Below are 21246 nucleotides of genomic sequence, written 5' to 3'. Positions count from 1 at the left end.
AGGCGACGGAGACTTGGGGCCTTTTCCCCTCCCCGTTTTCTTTCTCTCCATCGTGCGGCGTCAAGCGTGTGTTTCGTTGTTGTTTTTCGAGCTGAGTGGGCTTTTCGTTTCCTTTTTAGTTCGCTCTTTGGCTGCGCCTTCGTCACCTCTCCTTCACCTTCGTGGTTCCTCCGCTTCACTCGTCGAGGAGGCGCCTGCGCGCAGGTAGTGGGACGATCCTGCCATTCCGGGCACGCGTGCGAGTCAGAAGCGGCGATTGGCCGACAAAGTCCACAGCACCAGCCGGAAAACGAGCTCGCGAAAGGGATGACGGCCATACAGGACGAAAGCCAGTTGCAGAAGCTCTCCGTCAATCACGTATCCCTGGGCGATGATGCGTATGCGACCCACTGTGGTGCATGTACCGTGAGGGAGGCGATGTAGGACGGTTTGGTGGTGGTGGCTCCCGCTCTCCCTATCCAAGCCTTCCGCCATGTCGGAGTGCACGAGACTGTGAGGAGCATCATGAGCAAGAGAGGGGAGACATGTGGTTGCCTTCTTCCCACAAGTCCCCCTCTCGCTCAAGCGTGCTTCGACTCTTGAGGCAGACGCTCGTCTCTCCTTGCCTTCGCCGCTACCCTCTCTCACCTTTCCTGCGTCCGTCTGCCTCATCTCCACTGCGCCTCTCGCTGCGGCGCTCGTTTCGCTCCCTCGCTCAACCTGCTCTTGGACGTTGTCCTGGGCGCACGCGCCACTCGGCAGCACCGTTTTGAAGGAAGAATAGAAGGATTCACGAGGCTCGTGCGAGGAAGCGCGCTCACTGCTTTGTGCCCGGACGTACACAGACACACACACACACACACACACACACACACACAGCGTGCACCGGGGATTTCGCATCGTGCGCTTTCTCGCACGATCCGCGGAAAGAGAAGGACAACATCAACACGCACGGACCTCCGCGCGCTGCCATCGGGTCCAGTCACCTCATCTCCATTTCGACGGCGCACTGGGGTCTGGCGATTACGGCAGCTCTGTGCTAGCACTTCATTCTCTTGCTTTTTTTTTCGTCTCGCGTGACGCACCATGAGAAAAACTTTGCCGACCACGGTGGCCGCCGAGGCCGCTCCTCTCGTCTCCGCCGAGGATGCATGGGAAAGACTCTGGCGTTCCCTTCCCTCCGTGCAGAAGCAGCATTGCATCAATACGGAAGCCTCAAAGGAAGCCGAGGGAGCCGCACCGCTGCAGCAAACGGCCAGGACGGAGGGTAGCTTGGGCGCTGATGTACATAGAGGCGCGGGGCCCGTATCTTTGCTGTCCGTCGTTCTGCCGCGCGCAGAGATGGCACACCTGGTGACCTGCGTTTATCTCGCCCTGCACAGCAACGCGATCGAGTCAGACACCGAGGCCTCCGTGGAAGGGGCTCTGCGCGCGCCGTCTCTCGGCAAAGCCCACGGTGACGAGGCAGAGGCCCCAGATGCGCCGAGGGTGCTGCGAGAGACCTACACCAGAGAAGACTTCATCGCTTTTCTAGAGAGCGTGCCATCCCGCTGGATGCCTGATATGATTGCTGCGCAAGAGGGCGAGGAGGAGCGGAGTCTGTGGGTGGAATTCAACGCTGAGCTCGTGGACTGCGTCGTGAGCGACGAGGCGCCGTACAGCCTGCTACCACCGACAGAGGTGTTCACCATCCGACGCACGGCAGCGGCGGTAAACCTAGAGGCGCCGGTGATCGACTACGTAGAGGTGCTGCCGCTTCGATGGTACCCTGCTGTGTACGATAACCTCTTTGGAAAACTCCAGCTGAATGATGACCGGAGCGACGCGAGCCTCACTCTTGCGCAGTTTCGCATTTTCTTCGACTGGTTCCACAGACTGCATTTTTGCAACACGGATGCGTCGAGGTCGAATGCGGCTGCCGAGGACGTGTACAATCGGTACTGCGACCCGCGCGGCCAATTTACCGCAACACAGTTTGAGCTGGCGTGCGAGGAAATGTGCGCGGTGTACGCGCAGCGCCGCGACGCGGCCGCCTATCTGGAACAGCTGGTGCACCGCACGGAGCATGTGATGGCTCAGCACGACGAGGACGGTCCTGTAAACACGGCGCAGCAAGCCGCACGCATGAGCGCTGAGTTTTTCCTCCATCCGGAGGAGGTGACGCTGCCGAGCTGGCGTCGGTACTTGACGAGCCCTGTGTCGCTGTACATGCCGGATGAGCTACGCGTCGTGCAGCAGGAGATCGATCGCTACCATCGCCATAGGTGCCCGCGCATCCTGCTCCTCGGGCCTGCAGGCATTGGAAAGAGCGAGGTGGGCAGACAACTAGCTGAGGAGCTGCATTGTGTTCACTTGGATGTGCTGGAGCTGGCCATGGCTGCGCTGCGTGATACAGCGCAAAGGGCTGTCGCTGAGGAGCTGGAGGTGTGCCTTGCACAGCGCATTGCAGTGCCGATGAAGGTGCAGGTGCAGCTGTTGCAGGACGCCATGACAAGCGCGCGTGCCGAGTACCGGGGCTACATATTCAGTGACACCATGTTCTCCACAGCAGAGACCACCGACGCGTTTCTCGAGCACTTTGTGCGACCGCTGCAGCTGTCAGAGATGGCGAGGCCAGACCACGTTGTGGAGGTGTGCACCGCCGTTCCGGATGTGTACCAGGAGCACGCGAGTGGCAGGATTGCCATTGCGGCAGCGGCGTCGCAGCAGGCGTGGGACGCCTTCGTCAAGGATGAAGCGCAGAAGGCACGGGCTTTGGAGAAGGCGCAGATGCGGGCTGATTGCGAGAAGATTCTAGCACACCTGGTGGAGATGGAAGGCGCGACGGGGAAGGCAGCGCCGCCAGCTGCCGACTTGGAGCTGGCCCGTCAACAGGCGGCCGAGGCACAAAGCATTCTGCTGGCCCTGGAGGAGGAGGAGGAGGAGAAGGGCGCGGTTGCCGAGCGCGACGAGGAAGACGCAGCTGAGGAGGCGGGGCACACGAAGAGGTCCTCCCTGCCTCCCCTGGCGGCAGGAAGAGCAGCAGAGGTGCGTCTGCGCCTCGCATCGCTTATCCGCGATGGCCGCATCGAGGCGGGGGCGCAGCTTCCCTTTACAACGGCAGAGGGCGCTGCCGCTCGTCTTCCTTCTCTGGAGGAGCAGGACTGGACTTCCAGCTGGCGGAAACATGTTGAGTTTGCCAAGAGTATACACCACCACCTACTCGTGGACCCTATTGCGTCCGCCAGCATCGGGCACGTTACGTCGTATATCGCGCACGTGTTTCACCTGTACCCGTGCGAAGAGCCGGCGCTGCTCGGCTGTGCGAAGACGGGCGAGGACGAGGACGGCGGCGAAGACGGCGCACACGGGCAGAGCACCTCCGTCGCCGCAGACGAGGAGCGCAGTCGTGCCGTAGAGGAGGCGGCGGAGGAGGCGGGGCTGTCACTCTCACCCGTGTGGAAGCGATATTGCCCTGTCACGGCGTTCGAGGATCATGTACTGATTGAAGGTGCAGCCTGCTATGCCTGCACCTACCGCGGCCACTACTACTGTTTCGCGTCTACCAGCAAGCGGGCCGCGTTCGTGGACTTCCCCATCAAGTACCTGCGTCAGCGCCGCTCTCCCGACCGCAAACCGGTGCTCGTGGTAGCGGACGACACGCTGGTTCACTCCACAGACGCAATGGTAGAGACCATGCAACGCGTGGTGGGCGAGGTGGCGGCGCAGCTCAACCTGACGCCGTATACCGTCTCGGAGTTCGTGAAGCTGCTCGAGCCGCGTCAGGCGCTTCTGCAGGCGCGCCACGCAGCGTGCGTCGGCCGGCAGATGGCTGAGGAGGAGGCCCGTAAGGCGCGAGCGGAGCGCCTAGAGCTGGCCGCCAAAGCGCAGGCAAAGAAGAAAAAGGGCAAGATGGAGCCCAAGAAACCGAAGCTCAAGAAGAAGGCTAGTGGACCAGGGCGTGCGTCATTCTTGCAGCAAGCGCTACAGGACCGGCAGGGTAGCGCCGCAGCCTCTGTCGGGGCGCGCCGACGTGTTCCTCGCACGATGTTCTTGGAGGGCCCGCAGAGCATGGCCGACGAAAAGGCGATGCATATTCGAGCAGCGAAAGAGAAGGCGGCATGCACCGCGCCACTGCTGCTCTCGGCAGTGACGTCGGTGGATCTGCAGAAGGACATTCTTCATGGGTTGTGGGAAGGGGACCTGCTTCCGGAGACGGTGCTGGTTCTGCGCCCTGCCGACGCGCCGGTCGCGGAGATGGCCGAGGAGGACGAAGAAACGGAGAAGGGCAACGCAAACGGGAGTGACCTGCCGGTTCTTTCGCAAACGCTGAGACTGCTGAAAAGGGCCCGAAAAGTCGAGCGGCGCTCTGTGATGGCGAGCAGGAGCCACCCGAGCGCGCAGCAGTCGCAACCGTTTAACGTGCTCACCATCTCCTTGCCCAAGACGCCGGTGGTGCACGAGGTGATCGCAGAGGTGATGCAGTTGCTGGACCCGCTCGCCATTCAAGCCAGCGAGGCCGCTGTGGATCAAGCACTCGGAGAGGAGGAGGAGGACGCCTTCGACGAAGAGGCCGAGGAGGAGGCCGAGGAGGCGGCGTTACTGAACCCCGATGGCGACGCGGCTCCCCGAGTGCCGCAACCGCCGCCCCACCCCCTTACGCGGCCGATGCGCCGTTTCCTGCATCAGTTCGGGTCGCGTCTCGACTATTGTCCCGTTACGCTGCGTGAGCGCGGCATCCTCGTTCGCGGGCGACAGGAGTTCTGCCTGCGCTTCGTGGACGGTCTTTACGTGTTCGCCACCCAGGAGGCGCGCGACGCGTTCGCGCGCTGTCCGCAGCGCTACGTCGGCGAACTACCTCCTGAGACGCTTCCGCCTCGCGTGTGGTTGGTGGGGCCGACGCGCTCCGGCAAGAAGACACTCGCAGCTGGGCTGCAGGAGGTTTATCGCGTGCCTTTCTTTGTATACGACCGCCATTTTTTCGAGGAGTGTGTCGAGGCGGTCCTGACGCCAGGAGGTGGCATGGTAAGGGGCGTGTACATCCCTCAGGATAGCGAAGATACGAACCCGTATGTTGGCCGCGCGCGCATGCTGCTAGAGGAGGTGCGCAACAGGGCGCGGGAGGAGAAGACGAAGCTGAAGGCCAGGGCAGAGGCTGAGCGCCTGTTGCAGGAACGTGAGCAGCGCGAGGAGGAGCGTGCCGCGCGCAGCGACGCGGACGTGGACGAGGAGGACAACGATAACGAGGATGTCTGGGACGAAGCCAAAGAGGCTGACCTGCAGGAGAAGCTCGAGTTCGAGCCGGAGGACCCCGAGGACAAGCAGGCGCGCCTGAGTGAGGCATACCTGCGCATTGCCAGTTGTGTGACGCGCTTCCGCCCCTTCGATACGCTCGGCTATGTGATGATCTGCCCGCCGTTCTCTGACGGCGACCTCGACGTCCTCTTTGACGAAGGCTGCATCCCGGAGGTGGTGATGCGGCTCAACATCGACGAGGAGACCTTTGCGCAGCGAGGCGCACTGCGCGCGACAGAGCGGCGCGAGGCAGTCGAGCACGCCAGCGTGCAGGACACTGCCGCAAAGGAGGTGGAAGCCACGAAGCAGGCCACGCAAGCCATCCGCGACGCCGCACGGCTGCAGCGACGCCGCGAAAAAGCGCTGCGGAAGTGGCGTCGTCGGCACATTGGCGCGAATGACGTCGATTCCCCATCGGAGGAGGAGGCGGAGGCGCCGCCCGCGCAAGGGCACTCTGGCGACGCGCAAAGCGGCGATGACCACGACGATTTGGACTCGGCGGCTGCTGCCGCCATCCACGGAGAGGGCCAGCTGGGCATGGAGGAAGACCATCCCACACAGGAAGAGGCGCTGGATGAGTTCATGGGCATTATCGAAGAGCGGCATGTTGAGGTGGCACGGGTCGACGGCAGGGCTGCGAGGGAGACGGTTTGCCGTGCCGTCGTTGAGGCCCTGGGACGCCACATGCGCCACCGTGCCTCGCTCTTCTACGTGCCAGAGGTTATGCGCTTCGAAGACGCAAAGGCGCGCCTGACGGCTGGCGGTTGCGATCTGTCGTCGTTCGGCTACGAGGACCCGGTGCGCTTGTACAGATATCGCCAAGAAGGCCCGCAGACCGCTTGCGCCTGGAAGCTCGCCGGCGTGCGCGTCGGCCCGGAGCAGCCGCTGCAGGAGAGCGCACAGGGCTTCTACGCCGACGACGCTGCTGGTGACGCGGAAGCTGGCGACGACAACGAGTTAGAGGAGCCAGAGGTTCTGAGCGAGGTACTGTCCGACGAGGTGCAGGAGCTGCGCGACGTGGTCGAGAGGCGCAAGCGGCGATGCCAGCGAAAGGCAGCGCCGCGAGTGGCGCGCGTGAACCACCGTCTCTACTTCTTCAAGGACGACGACTCGCTTCTCTGTTTCGTACGCGATCCGTGGCCCTTCATGCGCCAGGCACCACCAAACCCGACGCTTCTCCAGCAGCCCGTCGTGTCCGTGTACGAGCACGACGTCCGTTACGCCACGGAGAAGGGCAACGCCAAGGAGCGCGTGCTGGCCGACTCTGTAGCGTTCAACCTAGGTATGAGGTGCATGTCTGTTTCGTCGCTCCTGGCCTGGGGGGCGGTGCACCCGCACTGGCACGCGCTGAAGCTTGACTGCATGTTGGCGGCTCAGCAAGGCAGCGCAGACCCTACCCTTGTACAAAAGCTGCTCGTTTTGTACTTGTCGACGGCGGAGGTGAAGCACAGCGGTGCGGTGCTGCACAACTTGCCGCATACCGCCATGTCAGCGGAGGCCCTCCCGCGGGTAGCGTGCGCTGCGCCGATCGTCAAGGTGATGGCGGCTTCATCGGCCCCCTTGAGGGATGGCAGGGCAGATGACCACTCAGCGCCGGACGCGGATGGAGAAGCCGATGGGTGGAGCGCTGCCGTGGCCGCTTTGGAGCGCCACGCGGCCGTGCGGTTGCCGCTTCCCCGGCCGAGCGTGCCCCTCGACGCCAGCAACCTCGTCGCGGCAGTTCACGGTGTCGAGGAGTACGTTCAGCAGACACAGGAGTCCGTGCTGCGAGAGCAGCGTGCTTTTCCAGCTCGGCTACACAACTCCTATCAAGTCTACAGCTATGTACACCGTCACCTGTCCCAATTCACCGCCTTCTGCCCGTACGAGTGGCTTGAGCACGACGACCTTGTGCGCAGCGTACACGCGCCCCAGGCCATCGCCGCGGCGGCCGCTATGTCGACGCTTTTTTGGCTGCCTGCCACAAATGAGGTGGACTTGCGTTGGGGTGCGATTTACCTGAATCAGTACTTCTTCTTCAGCTCCGCCGAGTACCTCGAGCGTTTCCTTGTTGACCCGACGACAGTGACGGACGCGTCGAAGGCGAAGCCGATGCCGAAGCACTTCCCCGTCATCATTTTGCATCCGGTGGACGAGGCTTGCCTGGCACTAGAGGGCTGCTGCCCAGTACTGCTCTACGATACGCGCGAGATTCGCGGGATGCGTCGGGTGATTCAGCCGGTGGCCAAAAAGGGATTGCTCGACTGCGTTGTCGAGTACGACGGCAAACTGTACGCGCTGCGTAACAAGGAACACATGGCACGGTTCCTGCGCCGTCCGTGGCAGTACGTCGATGGGGCTCACCTGCCACAGATGCTGCGGCGTCCTCTGCCCACCGGCACCTCTCCATCCGACATCGTCGATCACGAGGAGTACATCCAGCGACAGTTGTACGATCCGGTAGCTCTGGCGCTGCTCGCGGTCGCGCAGGCGCGCCCGATTTACCCCGGGCTCTCCGTCGAGGAGTCCGCGCTCAAGTACATCGCGCTCTACCTAAAGGCGCACCGCGACCCGGACTCCCTCAGTGACTTTGAGGAGAAGACGTACCGTCGCCATTTCGAGGTGTACCAGCAACGCGCGACGCTGTACCGACACTTACCCTCGTCGTCACCTAAGGCAAAGACGAAACAAACGTCCGCGGAGAGTGCGACGGGAGCTGTGACCGTTTCAGCCGCCGCGGCAGAGCGGGAGTACTGTGCCGCCTTCGACAATTCCATGGCTGCCGCAGGCGACATGAGCTTCTTCAACCGGCTACCACGCCCCTCAGACGCTGCCTTGTAGCGGCGGGCGGGAGAGGGTGCGTGTGCCGTCTTCTCTGCTGCTGTCTTGTGTGCTGGTGCCTTTCACGCGCGCGCCTCTGATATTGCCCAGTCGTGTCTGCTCGTGGGGTGAGCGACAAGGGGGAGGCGGTCATGCTTGAGCCTGTGTAGGAGTGTGCCTTGCACCACTGGCTGTGCCGATGTACGTGCACGTGTGCGTTTTTGTGTGTTCGTTCTTGGACTTGTCGGTGACAGGCACGCTTGTCTGCATCACCGCCGCCCTCCGTACGGTAGCGTTGCGGTTGTGCGGCGATGCGGACTTTCTTCAGCTGCCACGTGGGTGCCCCAATCTTTCAGGCACCCGTCCTTACTTGAATGTATCCTCGCTTAAGGAGGCCAGGAAAGAGGGCGGCGTGCGCAGGGAGGGAGAAGCGGATGTAACATAGCTTGATCATTGGTGCTGACCAGTGTCTCTCTCTCTCCTTTTCCCAGCATGTAGTGGTGCGATACAACAACACCCACGCCTCAACGCAGCAGAACAACTACACGGCGTCTCCCACAGGCGACATGAGCTGTATCTCTCGATGGCGCCTTTGCGTCGCTCCAGAGTGTTCTTGTTTTCTTGTACACGCATGTGTGGCAAGGAGAGCGCGCGATGCCACTGCTGCGCGTTGTGCAAGCATGTACTGCACCGCACACACAGTGACGGCCTGAACGTCCGTTTATGGCGAAGTGCAGGCGCGCCAGCGAGGCCAAAGCCGCACACGCCTTCATGGGATGCACGGCACACACACAAACACACACACGCTCTCTCTGTCTGACAACATTTGCTCTTCTTCACTGGCCTGTCTCTCACGCGTGTGCTACGCAATGTCTTCACGTCTTCTCATTGCTACGTTTGCAGCAGAGCACACACGAAGTGCTGCGTTCCCGTTGCGCCTTCTCCACCTTTTTGTTTCTATTTTGCATCCACCGAAAGGCGTCCGTGCCGCAGCCCCTCACTGCTTTATCTTGTGGGAGGTGCGCACCCACAGTCGAACCGCGCTTCTCAGTATTCTCGCACCGCCCTGCAAACACACAGACACACACACAAACACAGACCGAAAGACACCTGCCGTGCATAATGTCCATATCCGTACGGATTCGTACACCGAAGAGCAGCACACCGGAGCAGGTGGAGCTGAACTCTAGCGGAACTTGGGGCGAGGCTGCCGCGCTGCTGTCCCGGAAATCGGAGGTAGCACTCGAGCGGCTGCGCGTGCTCGCCGGCTTCCCCCCAAAGGCGGTGGATCTGGCCGCCGACAGCCCCCTTAGTGCACTCAAGCTGCGCGCTAATGACATGCTGATTGTTCAAGAGGGAGAGGCCAAAGTGCAGCTCGGTAACAGAGGAGAGCGCTATCTTCCCCCGGCCCCTGAGCGGGCCCACCTCACGCGCCGTCGATGCCCAGCGGACAACAGCTGCCTTTTCCACGCCTGCGCCTACGTGCTGCGCGACAAGAGCCGCACCGAGGGGCCGCAGCTCCGGCAGGAGTGCGTGCAGGCCGTACTGGATCACCCCGAAATGTTCAACGTGAATACGCTGGGCATGGACCCGCTCGCGTACGCCTCGTGGCTTTCGGAGAAGGACACGTGGGGTGGCGCCATTGAGCTGGAGATACTGTCCTTTTTGTACAAGACGGAGATCTTCGCTTTGGACCTGCAGTCGGTCACCTTGCAGCGCTTCGGCACAGGAATGGGCTACACCGTGCGCGCTTTTCTCGTGTACACGGGCAACCACTACGACTGCATTGCCATGAACCCGGTGTACAACCCCACCTCCGAGCGCGAGGACCAGACGCTGTTCAGCAGCCGTGACGAGAACGTCTTGGCGCGGGCGAAGCGTTTCGTTGCTGAGGAAGGGCAGAAGATGAAGGAGGGCAAGTCCACATAGAGGGCCCGCAGAGAGGGAGGGCGTGGCGGGGGGGGGGTGCAAGCCACCCCGAGACACTATCGCGATGTTCTTGGTGCGACATGGCATTTGTGAGCCGCCGACACGCAAGCCAAAGACAGCATGTCTGTGTTTCTTTCTTTTTGCTTGGATGTCTCCCGGCAGACGGCTGGTGTGCGCTGCGCATCTGAATCTAGCATGGCTCTCCGTGCGTGACTCGCCTCTTCTCATGGTTCGCCTTCGCCTTCTCTATAAGAGCGCAAGAAAGATCTTCGCATGTACGGTGGACTTCGGGGGCTTTCTCCCTCCACCCATTCCTGCAAGCATGTGAGCTGCTCTGTGTTGGGCGACTACTCGTCTTTTTCACTTGTGTCGTGGTGTTTGTGGTGGCGTCTTTGCATCACCTCCCAACCACCTAGGCGTTTGTTGTCTGCATGCATGGGGCGCCATGGAGCGCTGTACGAGACTCACCGCGTTCACAGGCCCATCGCTCACATGCGGCGGGATGAAATGTGCGGAGACGAGGAGCACCCGTGTGGCACGCACTGAATACTGAAAAAATAAAGAAATACATGCACGCCGGTCTCTTTTCTTTTATACGGCATACGCCCTGTCGGACGTGGGTCATGGCAGAAGGGTGTGCACACTACAGGAAAGGAGGCGGTGGGGTTCTCAGTGCCTTAGTCAGGGTAAATGTGTCTGCCCCGGCTCCTTTCCTGATCTGCGTCGCCGCGGTATCGATGCCCGTGTCTGGATCCGCACCTCGAACCGCCGTGTAAGCATATATCTACATATATGTGCATGCATGTATATGAGTGTCCTTCTCGTCTCAATTATATTCCATCTCACGCCTGCTCTTTTTTGTTTGTTTTCTGTCGATTCCCTCTCTGCCTGTTTTGTGCTCGTGCGCACCTCTCTCTCTTTCTCTCTGTGTGTGTACCATGAAGTGCTCAGGACTTTCGCGGTCTATTCGGAGGAGGCGGAAAGCCCAAGGATAAGTACGGTACCGCCCCTCTGGCACGGGAGGGGCTAATCGAAGGAGGCATCGCTCACAGTCTGACAGGCACGTTGCTGTGTGGCACTCGTAGTCTCAAGAGACCGAAAATGCAGCAAGCACGCGGCCCTATAGCTGCCGGCGCTGCCGACAGCAAGGGCACCACCACACGTAGGGGGTCGCCAATAGCGTCCGCGGACTGCTCTCGGCTCGAGCGCAACCTCACGCAAGCGCTCAAGCTCGCCGAAGCCATCGCTACCACTCCCTCTACAGACTTTTCGACGCCAGCCGGCAGCCCGGGTGATGGCATCGACGGGCTTACTTTGCTCACGTCCCCGAGCAACTCGCCCACAATCGATCCGGCACTTACGCTGTCGAATTTCCCTGGAGGCGATCAAACGGCATCGGGAGTGCGCAGCGAGGTCACTGGCAGCCCGAACGACGGGTCCGCGGCGGCGGCGCAGCAGCGCCTGCTGCGTGCGAAGGACAACGAAATCGCGCACTTGCGCCGCACCGTCCAGGAGCTCAGCAGCCAACTCCACAACGCGCTCACCACACTTGATCAGCGCGAAGACACGTCGGCTGAGCTGCAGGAGCTGAAGAGGACGTACGACGCGGAGGCGGAGCGGCGCGAGAAAGAGATGCGACACGCCCGCCTGGAAACGCTAGAAAGCCGGGTCAGATACCGCACCCAGGAGGAAAAGCTGGCGGAGACCTACACTGCCGACGTGCACGCGAAGGCGATGGAGCTGCTAGAGCCACACACACAGGAGGTGCACGACAAGAACTTTGAGCTTATGAAGGAAAAGATCATTCTAGCGCAGGAAGTCACAACGATGCGTGCCAAGTACAAGGATTTGCAGGAGAAGTATGCGCTTCTGAAGCACAAGACCGACCTCGACGGTAGCGCCACACGCGAGATGCTCCAGCGCAGTCTCTTTCAGAAGAATGAGATCGCCTCACTTCGGCTGCAGGTGAAGATCACCGAGGACAACCTCAACGCTGTTGTCGCTGATTATGATAAAAAGCTCCAGGCGGAGAGCAAGATGCGCGAAGAGGCGATTCAGTCACTGACGCGTGAGCGCGATGCAGCGCGGCGAGACGCATTGCAGCTCCAGCGCGAGCTGGCGCAGCTGCGAAGCGCAGCTGGGAACGTTCTAGCGCAGCGCTCCGAGCTTGAATCGTTCTTTTATGCGGCTTTGGAAGAGGTTCGTCAAGGCGTCGTCGCGGAGCGTCGGCAGCTGCTGCTGGAGAATACGCCGCAGGGGGATGTCGTCAACGCAAAGCAGGCGTCGCCGGTGCACACCATGTCGTCTTTGTTGCGACTGGAGGTCCCTAAGCGACTCATGCTGACGGATAGCGCAGGGCCTGCGCTGCTGAGGTCATTGTCTCCTGCGGGCTGGACTGTTGATCGCAAGGGCTTCCCAAAACGTATCGGTGCCGCGGCCTCAACGAACACGCGGCCGCTAGCAGGAATCGCGGTTGCCTCGTCGGCAAGCTCGGCACGCCGCTCGGCGCCCCTAGGCCATACGGCGCTGTTGAACTTGCAAGCGTTTCCTCGCGTTGAGAGCGCCATGGTCGACGGCGCTCTCGTCACACTGCCGGATGCAACTCCGTCCTATCTGCGCAGTAGCGAGCATGAGGTGCCCTCTCTCTTGGTGAGAGCGACCGATCGCTGCGCGGCGTTAGCCGCTCCGGCGGTTCAAAGCGGGTGGCACAGCACCCCCTGTGAAGACGGCGCCCCGTTTCGACTTGGCCCTGCGACTGTGGAAGATGGCTATGATGCTCCCTTTCCGGCTCCAGCGAAGCAGTGCGGTGCCCTAGACGCGGCCGAGACGGAGGACTTCTCTCCTCTGCGAAGCCTGCCCAGCGCCCCAACCTGGCAAGACGTCAAGAGTGTCGACGTGAGTGAGCTGCGCTGGGTGGACAAAGAGCGCGTTATTCAGCTGCTTTTTAAACGTATCCGACAAGAGGGTCGGCAACATGCAAGGATGTTACAACACGCGAGCCTGAAAAGCGATCCATTAGCGGCGAAGGTTGACGCCGTCGCACCCGTAGACGCGCTGCCTTCCGACGCAACAGAATTGGGTCACAACTCGCTCACGTTTCTGACGCAGCAGTAGAAGCATGCGACTCTGCTGTATTGGTTGGTCTCCACCTCCTCTCTCTCTCTCTCCGTACCGGTTTGCTGTCCATCACCTGTGAAGTAGCACCTCGGGCCTCTCAGCGGCCCATCTCTCCACTTATCTGCCGCGTCGGGGCTCTTTCATTGAATGTGCGCTTCTGTGGTTCTCTGTCTCATGGCGAGTGAGGGAGGGTGCGCCGTTGTTCTTCGTGCGTTTCTGTTCTGCTTGTCGTATGTACAGTCTTTTCACTATTTTTGCGACGCTGTGCCAGTGCGTATGCGTACGCCCGTATGCGCATCGCGTGCCCCTGGATCCCGTTGGTGCATGTACGCACCGCCAACATGTAAACGATCTGCTTTGTGCATGCGTTAGTGTGTGTGTTTGAACCTCTGAGTACCGCGATAGCGTTTGGCCATTGCCCCCTCCTGTTCCCTCCCCCCTCACCCACTTGAAAGCCGCTTCAAAGGAGAAGGAATACCCCGTCATTCTCCACGACGCACGCGACATTGCCAGTGCAGATGGCGAACCTGTCCCGCGATCAACAAGGCCATGCAGTAGTACCAAGGAAGCCTGCACTTAACTTCTGAGTGGCACAGAAAGTCCGTTGCCTTTGCTGCACTGAAGCTGCTCGTCTTCTTGCGTGTCTGCCTCCTTGTGCGCCCTCGCCTTCTTTATGTCTCCACTTCAGTTGCTTCGCCTACTTCTCCATTTGCTTCTCACCGAAAGGAGCGCGCGGCGTGATGCACTGCGAACCTGCTCTCGGTCGGTCGGGATCGAAACGTATCACAGCGTGGGCCAGCTTCGCTAGAGGAAGGGGGGAGCTTGCCATCTGTACACGCACTCATACACACACCATCAAAGACACCTCATTCGTGTTTTGCGAGGTCCAGGTGGATGTCAAAGACCACCATCACCTATGTCAATAGCTGGAACAACAACGCGGAATAGAGCGCTCCGCAAAACCACCGTTGCCTGGAACCGCTACTGTCCTGCTTTATTTTGTTTCTTCTTCATTCGCGTGCCTGTGCGTGCGGGCGCTCGCTCTTGACCCGCCAGCGTGCATTGCTCGTCATCTCTTTTTTGTTTTTGCTGTTGCTGTTTGCTCGCTCTATTAGGTTTCTCTTCTGCTTCCTTCCTTCCTTCCTTCCTCTCCCCCCGACTGGCGCCACGACTGCGCTGCCAGCGGGTGTGCCGTGCTCTGTGTTCACCCTCACAAGCCCGTCCACCTTACTCTCTGTCATATTGCCGTGGCCGCCGCCGCTTCGAGGCCCGCTATCTCGGCTTCGCCCTTGCAGGTGTGCACATCACGGTCTTCGAGCCTGTGAGGCTACTAACGTTGCCACACATACGGGTTACTGGAGCGGCTTCTGTGTCGTCTCGTTCTCCACATCGCTGCATTTTTCGATTCATGTCAGTGCCGGTCGCGGGGAGACGCAAGGGGCTGAGTTCCGCCTCATCCCCATCATCCGTCGCGCCACTCCCCCCGACTCAGGAAGCAGATGGCCCGTCCTGGTTAAACGACCTGAACGGCAGCACAATGCCGCCTGCCGCACCTTTGGTCGTCCAAGTGTCGCCCAGCCACCGACAGTCGTATTCTACAAGCGTAACCCCACGGTGTCCCGTGGCCGCTGCGACTCCGGCCGCACACGAAGCTCCGGCGAGCGAGGGCAACCCACTTGCCTTCCTGAACGAAGTCGAGGCACCACCTTCAGCAACTGCCGATGAGGGCTGGCACAGTAAGGTGACCGCCTCTGGTGGGCCGATCGCTTCGTCGCTGTTGCCCTCCTCACCGGCAGTGCCCGTCTTTCTGCAGGAAGATGGCGATGACGCACCCGCAGTCGATGCAACGATTTCGATGGCAGGCGCTCTCCCGTCTGTCGACCGCACTACCGCTACCACCGTTGGTGTTTCTGCCTCACACCGCGCGGAGGAGGAGAGGCAGCAGGCAGCGAAAATGGCTCTCAGTCAACAGCTCTCTGAAATAGAGCGTCAATTGAGCGAGGCGTCGCAGAGCGTAGTCGCCCTTCAGAAAGGCGAGCATCCGCTTGCGGTCGAAGTGTCCGAAGCCGAGCGTGTGGTGGCTTCCCTCAGGACCAAAGAGGCTGCGGCTCGTCAGCAAAAAGCGGAAGAAGATGCTCACATCCGGCAAGTGGCTTGCGCAAATGCAGTCGCGACTGTGCATGCGAGGGACGTGGAGGAGGAGATGCGCGAATATCGCGGCCAATGCGTCCAGCGCCTCCAGCAGCATGTAGAGGATCTCATGCAGACCGTGCAGGAGCAGCAGATGCGCACCGCCACCCTTCGAGCAGAGTGGGAGGCCGCCGTCACACGTGAGGCACAGGATGGCAGTGAGGCCTCCATGTTTGAAGCCCTACTGCTTCGCGTGCAGGACGGTGCGCGTCATTTGAAGCGACGACTGTCGTTACAATGCAGCCGCGCCGTGGCGGAGAGTTCCCGGGTGTACTTGGCGGCAGCGCGGCAGCAGCGAGTCGAGATCTTTGCCAATGACACGGCAACCCGTGCGCGAACGCTGGCGGAGCACCGATCTCGGCGCGAGGAGGAGGCGGCCGCGTTCCACGACATGTGTCGCCGCACCTTTCAGGAGCGCGCAGACTCCGCCTTTGGTGCCGCCAAGGTAGCCTTCGAAGCGGCACATCGGTACCATGACAACGAGCGTCGTCAGCGTGTAGCCGCCTTCCAGTGCCAGCTCGCTTCCATGACAGAGCGAAGCCGCGAGATGCTGGAGCAGCAGGTACGCCGCCTACTCGAGCAGGAGTGTGCGATCACCATCACGCAACAGGACGCGGCCGCCAAGGAGTGGACGGCGCGTCAAAAGGAGCTGACGGCGCAGCTCCACGCATTTCGCTCGCGTGCGGAGGTGGAAGTCTGCCTGATGCGCGAAGGCGGCGGGGTGCATCGTGCCTCCGTCGGGTCGCCGTCTCAGACGCCGGCGCCGCCTGTACCGGCGCAGGAGGCGCTGCGCAGCGAGGTGGACCGTGCGCGTGCGCGAATGGGGCAACTCGCGCTCTCGTTGCGCATCAAACACGAGCAGCAGTCGTGCCCCTCATATGCACGGGGAGCTACCCGCGCTGTCGACTACCAGGGCAGTGGTGGCGCGTGCCGTTCGGGGAACTCGCCCGCAACTTCGTCTTTTTCAGTGGCGCAAATCAGCGCGGAATGGCAGCGCTCCCTCGTCTCCCTGCAGCACAGTCGTGAGACACTTCGGAGCAGCATATCTGATGTCAAGGTGGCGAGCCGTGGCTATGCCGCGCAGCTGCAGCAACGCCGCACGCAGCTCATTCAGCAGCGGGAGGATATCAAGGCCGTTTGCGCCGAATGGGAGCAGGCGGTTCGTGGGCAGCTGTCGAGGTGCCTGACAGCAGCGAGCTCACAAGTGCCTGCCCACGTTGGCCTCACGACCGGCGCTCTCGACAACTTGAGCCGACGTGTTGGTGTCATCCTGCGGGCCCATCAATCGCTGCGCACGGCTCGGACCACTTTCACAGCGAATCTCGGCACGTGGTCAAAGTCCCTTTCTGACTACCGCCTCGACACGGAACGCCTTCTTGCGGACGTTTTTCAGCAGCTAGACCTCCTTCGCGAACGAAGTGTTCAGATGGAGGTGGACCAGTCGACGCTGCAGTGCTTGCAGGCGCAGGTCAACGTGCTCGAGCAGCACGTTACCGAGGGGGCAAGGCGGCTGGCCATCCGCAAGCGGTGTGTCGACGCTTTCGTGAAGGACCTTCGTGCAGGTTTGGGTCAGTCGCACACGCTCCCAAGCTCGGTTGATCCTCGACTGCTGCCAGCGAGGCACAGGGAACAATCTACGCACGTGACGCAGAACTTCAAGGACGCCAACAGCACTTCAGCGATTTGCGGTGTAGCGAGTCCTGCCGCCGCGGCGGCGGTGGTGTCCAATGCGGACCGTCGGGAGAAGCGTGTAAAGAAGATGGCGCTTCCGCACAAAAGGACAATGAAGAAAACGCCATCTTTAGCGCACATAAATGCGCCCCCTGCGACTTCCTGCTCCCTTGTAACGCGCACAAACCGTGTAACAAGTCGCCGCAGCCGCAACCACTCGCAGGAAGATCGGCGCGCCGCTACCGCTGGCATAACGCGAAGGACGGGGCTGACCACGCCGGACGTCGACGTGCTTGGCAGCTGCTCCCTGTACCCTATTCTTCCAACGCTCGAAGGGAACCGCCCGTATGCCGCAGCCGTGAAATCGGCCTCTTCGTTTTCCTCCGCGTCCGCCTATGGCTCTTCCGCTGTGCACGACTCCTCCGCCGCAGTCGATGCGGAGGCCGACGAGGAGGAGGGAAGGGGGGAGAGCGATTTCTCCACCGACCTTGTGCCCTTCGGGGATGTCCGTGGCAGCCTCCTCGATGCACCAGCCACCTGCACTCGGTGATTCTCTGATGTGCTTTAGTTACCTGTTTTTTTTTTCTTCGTCCCCCGCTGTTTCCCGCATGTTGCGAGGCAACGCCAGCACTCTCCCAAATGAACGCACCTACACGACCACCGACAAAAAAAAAAGACATGCCGAGCAGCAGTCTGACGTCGGCCTCCACCGTGGTATGTGCGCTTGCAGACACTCGGCAAGCTACGCATGCTCTCGTGTCTTCTACTCCTGCTTCCAGTAAATCCTGGATTACTACCTCTCCCCTGCCGCATCTTTTTGTTGTCGTCTCCGTTGCTGTTTACTTCGCGTGCGCGCGGGTGCGCTTACAGCTGTTGTGTTCTGCGCAAAAAAAAAGGGGGGGCCATCAGTGTGCGGGGACCTCTTCGCTCTCCTGTAGGCATCTGGCCGCGCATATCCCGGGCGGCGGCGTTCGTTGGGCTCCCTCTTTTCTCGCTCAGGAGGCGTCGCAGGAGCCCGAGAGGAGGGGGAGGGAAGGGCAACGACCGCAAGCATCGAAGAGGCTCGCTCGCACTTGCGCACAGACACACGTAGACAGCCACAATGATGCAGCTCGACTTTGTGCTGTACCGCTTTGTATGCGACGTTCCCACCTTTACAGGGCTGTTTGCAGAGGATGCGGAGGGGCGACACATTCCCGATGCGGCTTCCTTTCAGTGTAGCTGGGCCCGAACGTCACGCGCGCAGACCAGCTCAAGCGGCAGATCGGCCTTGCTCTGCGTGGATGGCGCCACGGAAAACATGCACTTTAAGGCGCTCGGCGACGACATGGCGCTCATGTTTGCGAAGGTGACGCATCAGCTTATCCTGGACGCTGAGCAGGACGTCATCACATTTGCCATTCGCCCGTCACAGTATAGCGCCGCTGGCCCGCTGCCCGTCGTGGCCAAGGGTGCCCTCGATCCACGACCGTACTTTGGCAAACCCATGAAGAACTACGCCATCAAGCTGCGTGATGCTGCCGGAGAAGTCACCGGAAAGCTGCTCTTCTCTCTGCGTGTGCACGAAATCGATGAAAAATGGCAAAAGGTGCAGCGCGGCAACACCGTGTCCTCGACCTCAACGACGTCGCCGCCGCGCAGCAGCCCCCATCGCGGCCAAATAACTGTGGAGCGTGATTCGTCGCGCGATCGCCTGCTAAGGACGCCGCCGCGTAGCGAGCAGGTGGTGCACGTACACTCACATGTGCTGGAAAGACAGAAGACAACGCTCTATCAGCACCGCATCAAAACAGCGCAGCGCTCCCATCCACGAAGGGAGGGGTCACGGCACTTACAGCGTGATTCCCGTCTTGTACGGCGCGTGGAAATCCAGCTAGAGCGCGTTACGATCAGGACAGAGAGCATTGATCTCGATCACCCAGCACCGCTGCTGCTTGGCGGCGACTACAGCATGAAAATTCGCTACGGTTCCTACACCTACAGAACGACGCAGGCCGTTTGCTGCAATCCCAAAGAGGTGATGTTCAAGGCCGAGCAGGCTCGCATCACGCTCCAGCCGGCTGACGGCGCGGAAAAGCTGCGATTTTCACTCTGGGAGGACAAGCGCCAGGTCGCCGGCTTCTCCCTGGACCCCGCGAAGTTCCAGTCCGAGGTTGGCGAGTGGAAGGAGTACGCGATTCCCTTCCGCTATCACCCCACAGGGCAGCGTGCCGCCCTCGATGTGCGCATATGCCGAGTTGAAACCGACAGCGGGAGCTCCCCGAGCAGCAGACGCTCGCCTTCTCTGCCATCCGCGGCGCCGAACGCTTCTTCTGCCGCGGCTGCTGCTGTAGGCGTCGATGCCACCGCGGCGTCACGAGCCGCTGCGCAGCAGTGGACGTATGGAACCGATCCGCCGGATCGGTATGCGGAGAAGGGCACGCACGGACAAACACCGCTGCGCTTCTCACCACCGCCAAAGCCTTATGACGCGGTGAACCTCATTCCACATGATGTCCCGCTGGTGCACACTCGCTCGTCATCGCACCGAGGAGGCTCCTCTCCACCAGGCTCCTTAATTGTGGCCTCGGGACCGATACCGCCACTAGACGCCAACCGCACGAGCACGCCGCTGCGCGGCTGTCAGGAAGCTGGAGCACGGGGCGGCTGGGAGCGCACCCCCATGGGCGAGCGCCCTCCGCCGCTGACGTCGAATCTTGCCGATCTCCCAGCTGCTCGACGTCCACCCGATGAGCACGAGGTGTACATTGCAGAGGTGCTGCGCCGGCTCGAACGCCAGCAGCGGGCACCGCGGCAACCGACTTCACTCGTGGAGGAGTGGATCGGCTGGCGCAACGAGCGCGAGCGAAGCCACGGCAACAGCATCTCCAGCATGTACCCGCGATCGTCTTCCGTGAAGAGCGCGGCAAGCCGGGCAGACTCAATGACGTCCGTGGTTTCGCGGCGTGCCTTGACGCCGCGGCCGACAAAGTCGAACGCCGAAAAATCGTTCATGACGCCCTTCACCCCGGACGCGAGTGCTCACCGTCGCCGCAGCTCGCGCCGGAGCCCGACCCCGCTTAACCCCCTTATTTAGGTCTATTGCATGCGCATAGAGGTAAAGGAAGCGTCTTTCTTTTGCTGTTGCTACCACCCCCCCTCACCTTTTCTTTTTGGATGGTGGGGAGATGAGGGGGAGAGGGGCGCCGTGCCACGAAGAGGCTTTACTGGGCCGTTTTTTTTTCTGCTCTGCCCGGTGCGCGGTATTTCCGTTTCCTTCCCCCTCTCCCCTCCCCGCCACGCAACCGGAGTCCCTCCGTCTAGGCTTTCTTTCGCGGCGACTAAATACGCCCATCACGATTTGTTTGTGTGCGCTTTCCTCACACCGGGTGGGCGTTTGCGCAGGTGGGCGTCACGCCCGCATGTAAGCGCGGCGCTGCAGAGAGGGCGAATACAGCGGTGGGTGTCCCGGGGACTATAGAGATGCAACCGCAACTGCGACGAAAAAGGATTAAAAAAAAAGGGAACTCGAACAAAGGTGAGCGTTCGACAGAATACTAGTCAACTGCAAATGCACGGCAGCGGAGGTGATGTCACAGTCTTCCACGTCCACCCTCTTCCCCCTCTCTCCCTCTCTTTTGTTGGACAGCAGCCCCCATCAGCGTCGACTTCCCACACGTCACCTCCGCCCCTAAGCGAGGGTGAAAGGACGCATCCTACTTTGCCGCCGCTGCCTGCTTCTAACAGCCTCTTTTTGCCGCTACTGTGCGTTCCCGGATCCACTCTCTGGGGAGTGCGTGGTTGTGGTGGGGGTGAGGGGGCTAGGGAGCGGTCTGCTCCACGGGTTCTCGTCAGCACACTACCTTCTCCTCTCTCGATTCTCTCTCCTTCTGCTTGCGTTCCTCGCTGAGTGAGCGAGCCAGCCCACTTCAGTGCGAGCGCACATAGACACAACAACGGAACGAAATGAGAAGACAATCCTCACACGCACACGTACGTGCACACGCTTGCGTCTCCTCATAGAGTAATCACTACTACCTTCTTCCCATTCACGGTAAAAGCGCGCATGTCTGTGAGCTCCCCGTCAGCGTCTCGTAGCGGGAGCTGCGGTAGAAACGACCGAAGCGGCAGCCGTGAAGAGGAGGATAGGTGCCTGTTGTCGGTGTCCGCAACTGAAGGAACGCGCTCCAAGACATCAGGCTCTGCGTCCACCGCCTCTGCCTCTGCCTCGTCCGCGTCTGGCGAGGACTCCTTGGCGGAGTTCAGCTCTAGTGGCGCCGCTACATCCTCCGTATCCCGGTCAGCATC

The 21246-nt window shown here is 61.1% G+C and overlaps 5 protein-coding genes across 5 annotated transcripts; all 5 read left to right on the top strand.

Annotated features, from left to right (window-relative positions):
* Positions 1 to 1065: 1065 nt before the first annotated feature.
* LINJ_36_6290 (conserved hypothetical protein) lies at positions 1066 to 8073 on the top strand (the record flags this gene model as incomplete). Its single annotated transcript, XM_003392789.1, has 1 exon — positions 1066 to 8073. One exon carries the CDS (start codon positions 1066 to 1068, stop codon positions 8071 to 8073), a length of 7008 nt encoding a protein of 2335 aa, XP_003392837.1.
* Positions 8074 to 8823: 750 nt separating this feature from the next.
* On the top strand, positions 8824 to 9981 carry LINJ_36_6280 (conserved hypothetical protein; the record flags this gene model as incomplete). The annotated part of the gene is made up of 1 exon (XM_001469947.1): positions 8824 to 9981. One exon carries the CDS (start codon positions 8824 to 8826, stop codon positions 9979 to 9981), a length of 1158 nt encoding a protein of 385 aa, XP_001469984.1.
* A 1101-nt stretch (positions 9982 to 11082) lies between these two features.
* Positions 11083 to 13095, top strand: LINJ_36_6270 (conserved hypothetical protein; the record flags this gene model as incomplete). The annotated part of the gene is made up of 1 exon (XM_001469946.1): positions 11083 to 13095. One exon carries the CDS (start codon positions 11083 to 11085, stop codon positions 13093 to 13095), a length of 2013 nt encoding a protein of 670 aa, XP_001469983.1.
* A 1858-nt stretch (positions 13096 to 14953) lies between these two features.
* Positions 14954 to 17509, top strand: LINJ_36_6260 (l6202.3-like protein; the record flags this gene model as incomplete). Its single annotated transcript, XM_001469945.1, has 1 exon — positions 14954 to 17509. The coding sequence occupies one exon, from the start codon at positions 14954 to 14956 to the stop codon at positions 17507 to 17509; it is 2556 nt and encodes an 851-aa protein (XP_001469982.1).
* Positions 17510 to 18061: 552 nt separating this feature from the next.
* On the top strand, positions 18062 to 20035 carry LINJ_36_6250 (conserved hypothetical protein; the record flags this gene model as incomplete). The annotated part of the gene is made up of 1 exon (XM_001469944.2): positions 18062 to 20035. One exon carries the CDS (start codon positions 18062 to 18064, stop codon positions 20033 to 20035), a length of 1974 nt encoding a protein of 657 aa, XP_001469981.2.
* Between the last annotated feature and the right edge of the window lie 1211 nt (positions 20036 to 21246).

The sequence above is a fragment of the Leishmania infantum genome, chromosome 36 (assembly GCF_000002875.2).
Source record: "Leishmania infantum JPCM5 genome chromosome 36".
Lineage (NCBI taxonomy): Eukaryota > Euglenozoa > Kinetoplastea > Trypanosomatida > Trypanosomatidae > Leishmania > Leishmania infantum.
This window is presented reverse-complemented; position numbering and strand designations above follow the sequence as displayed.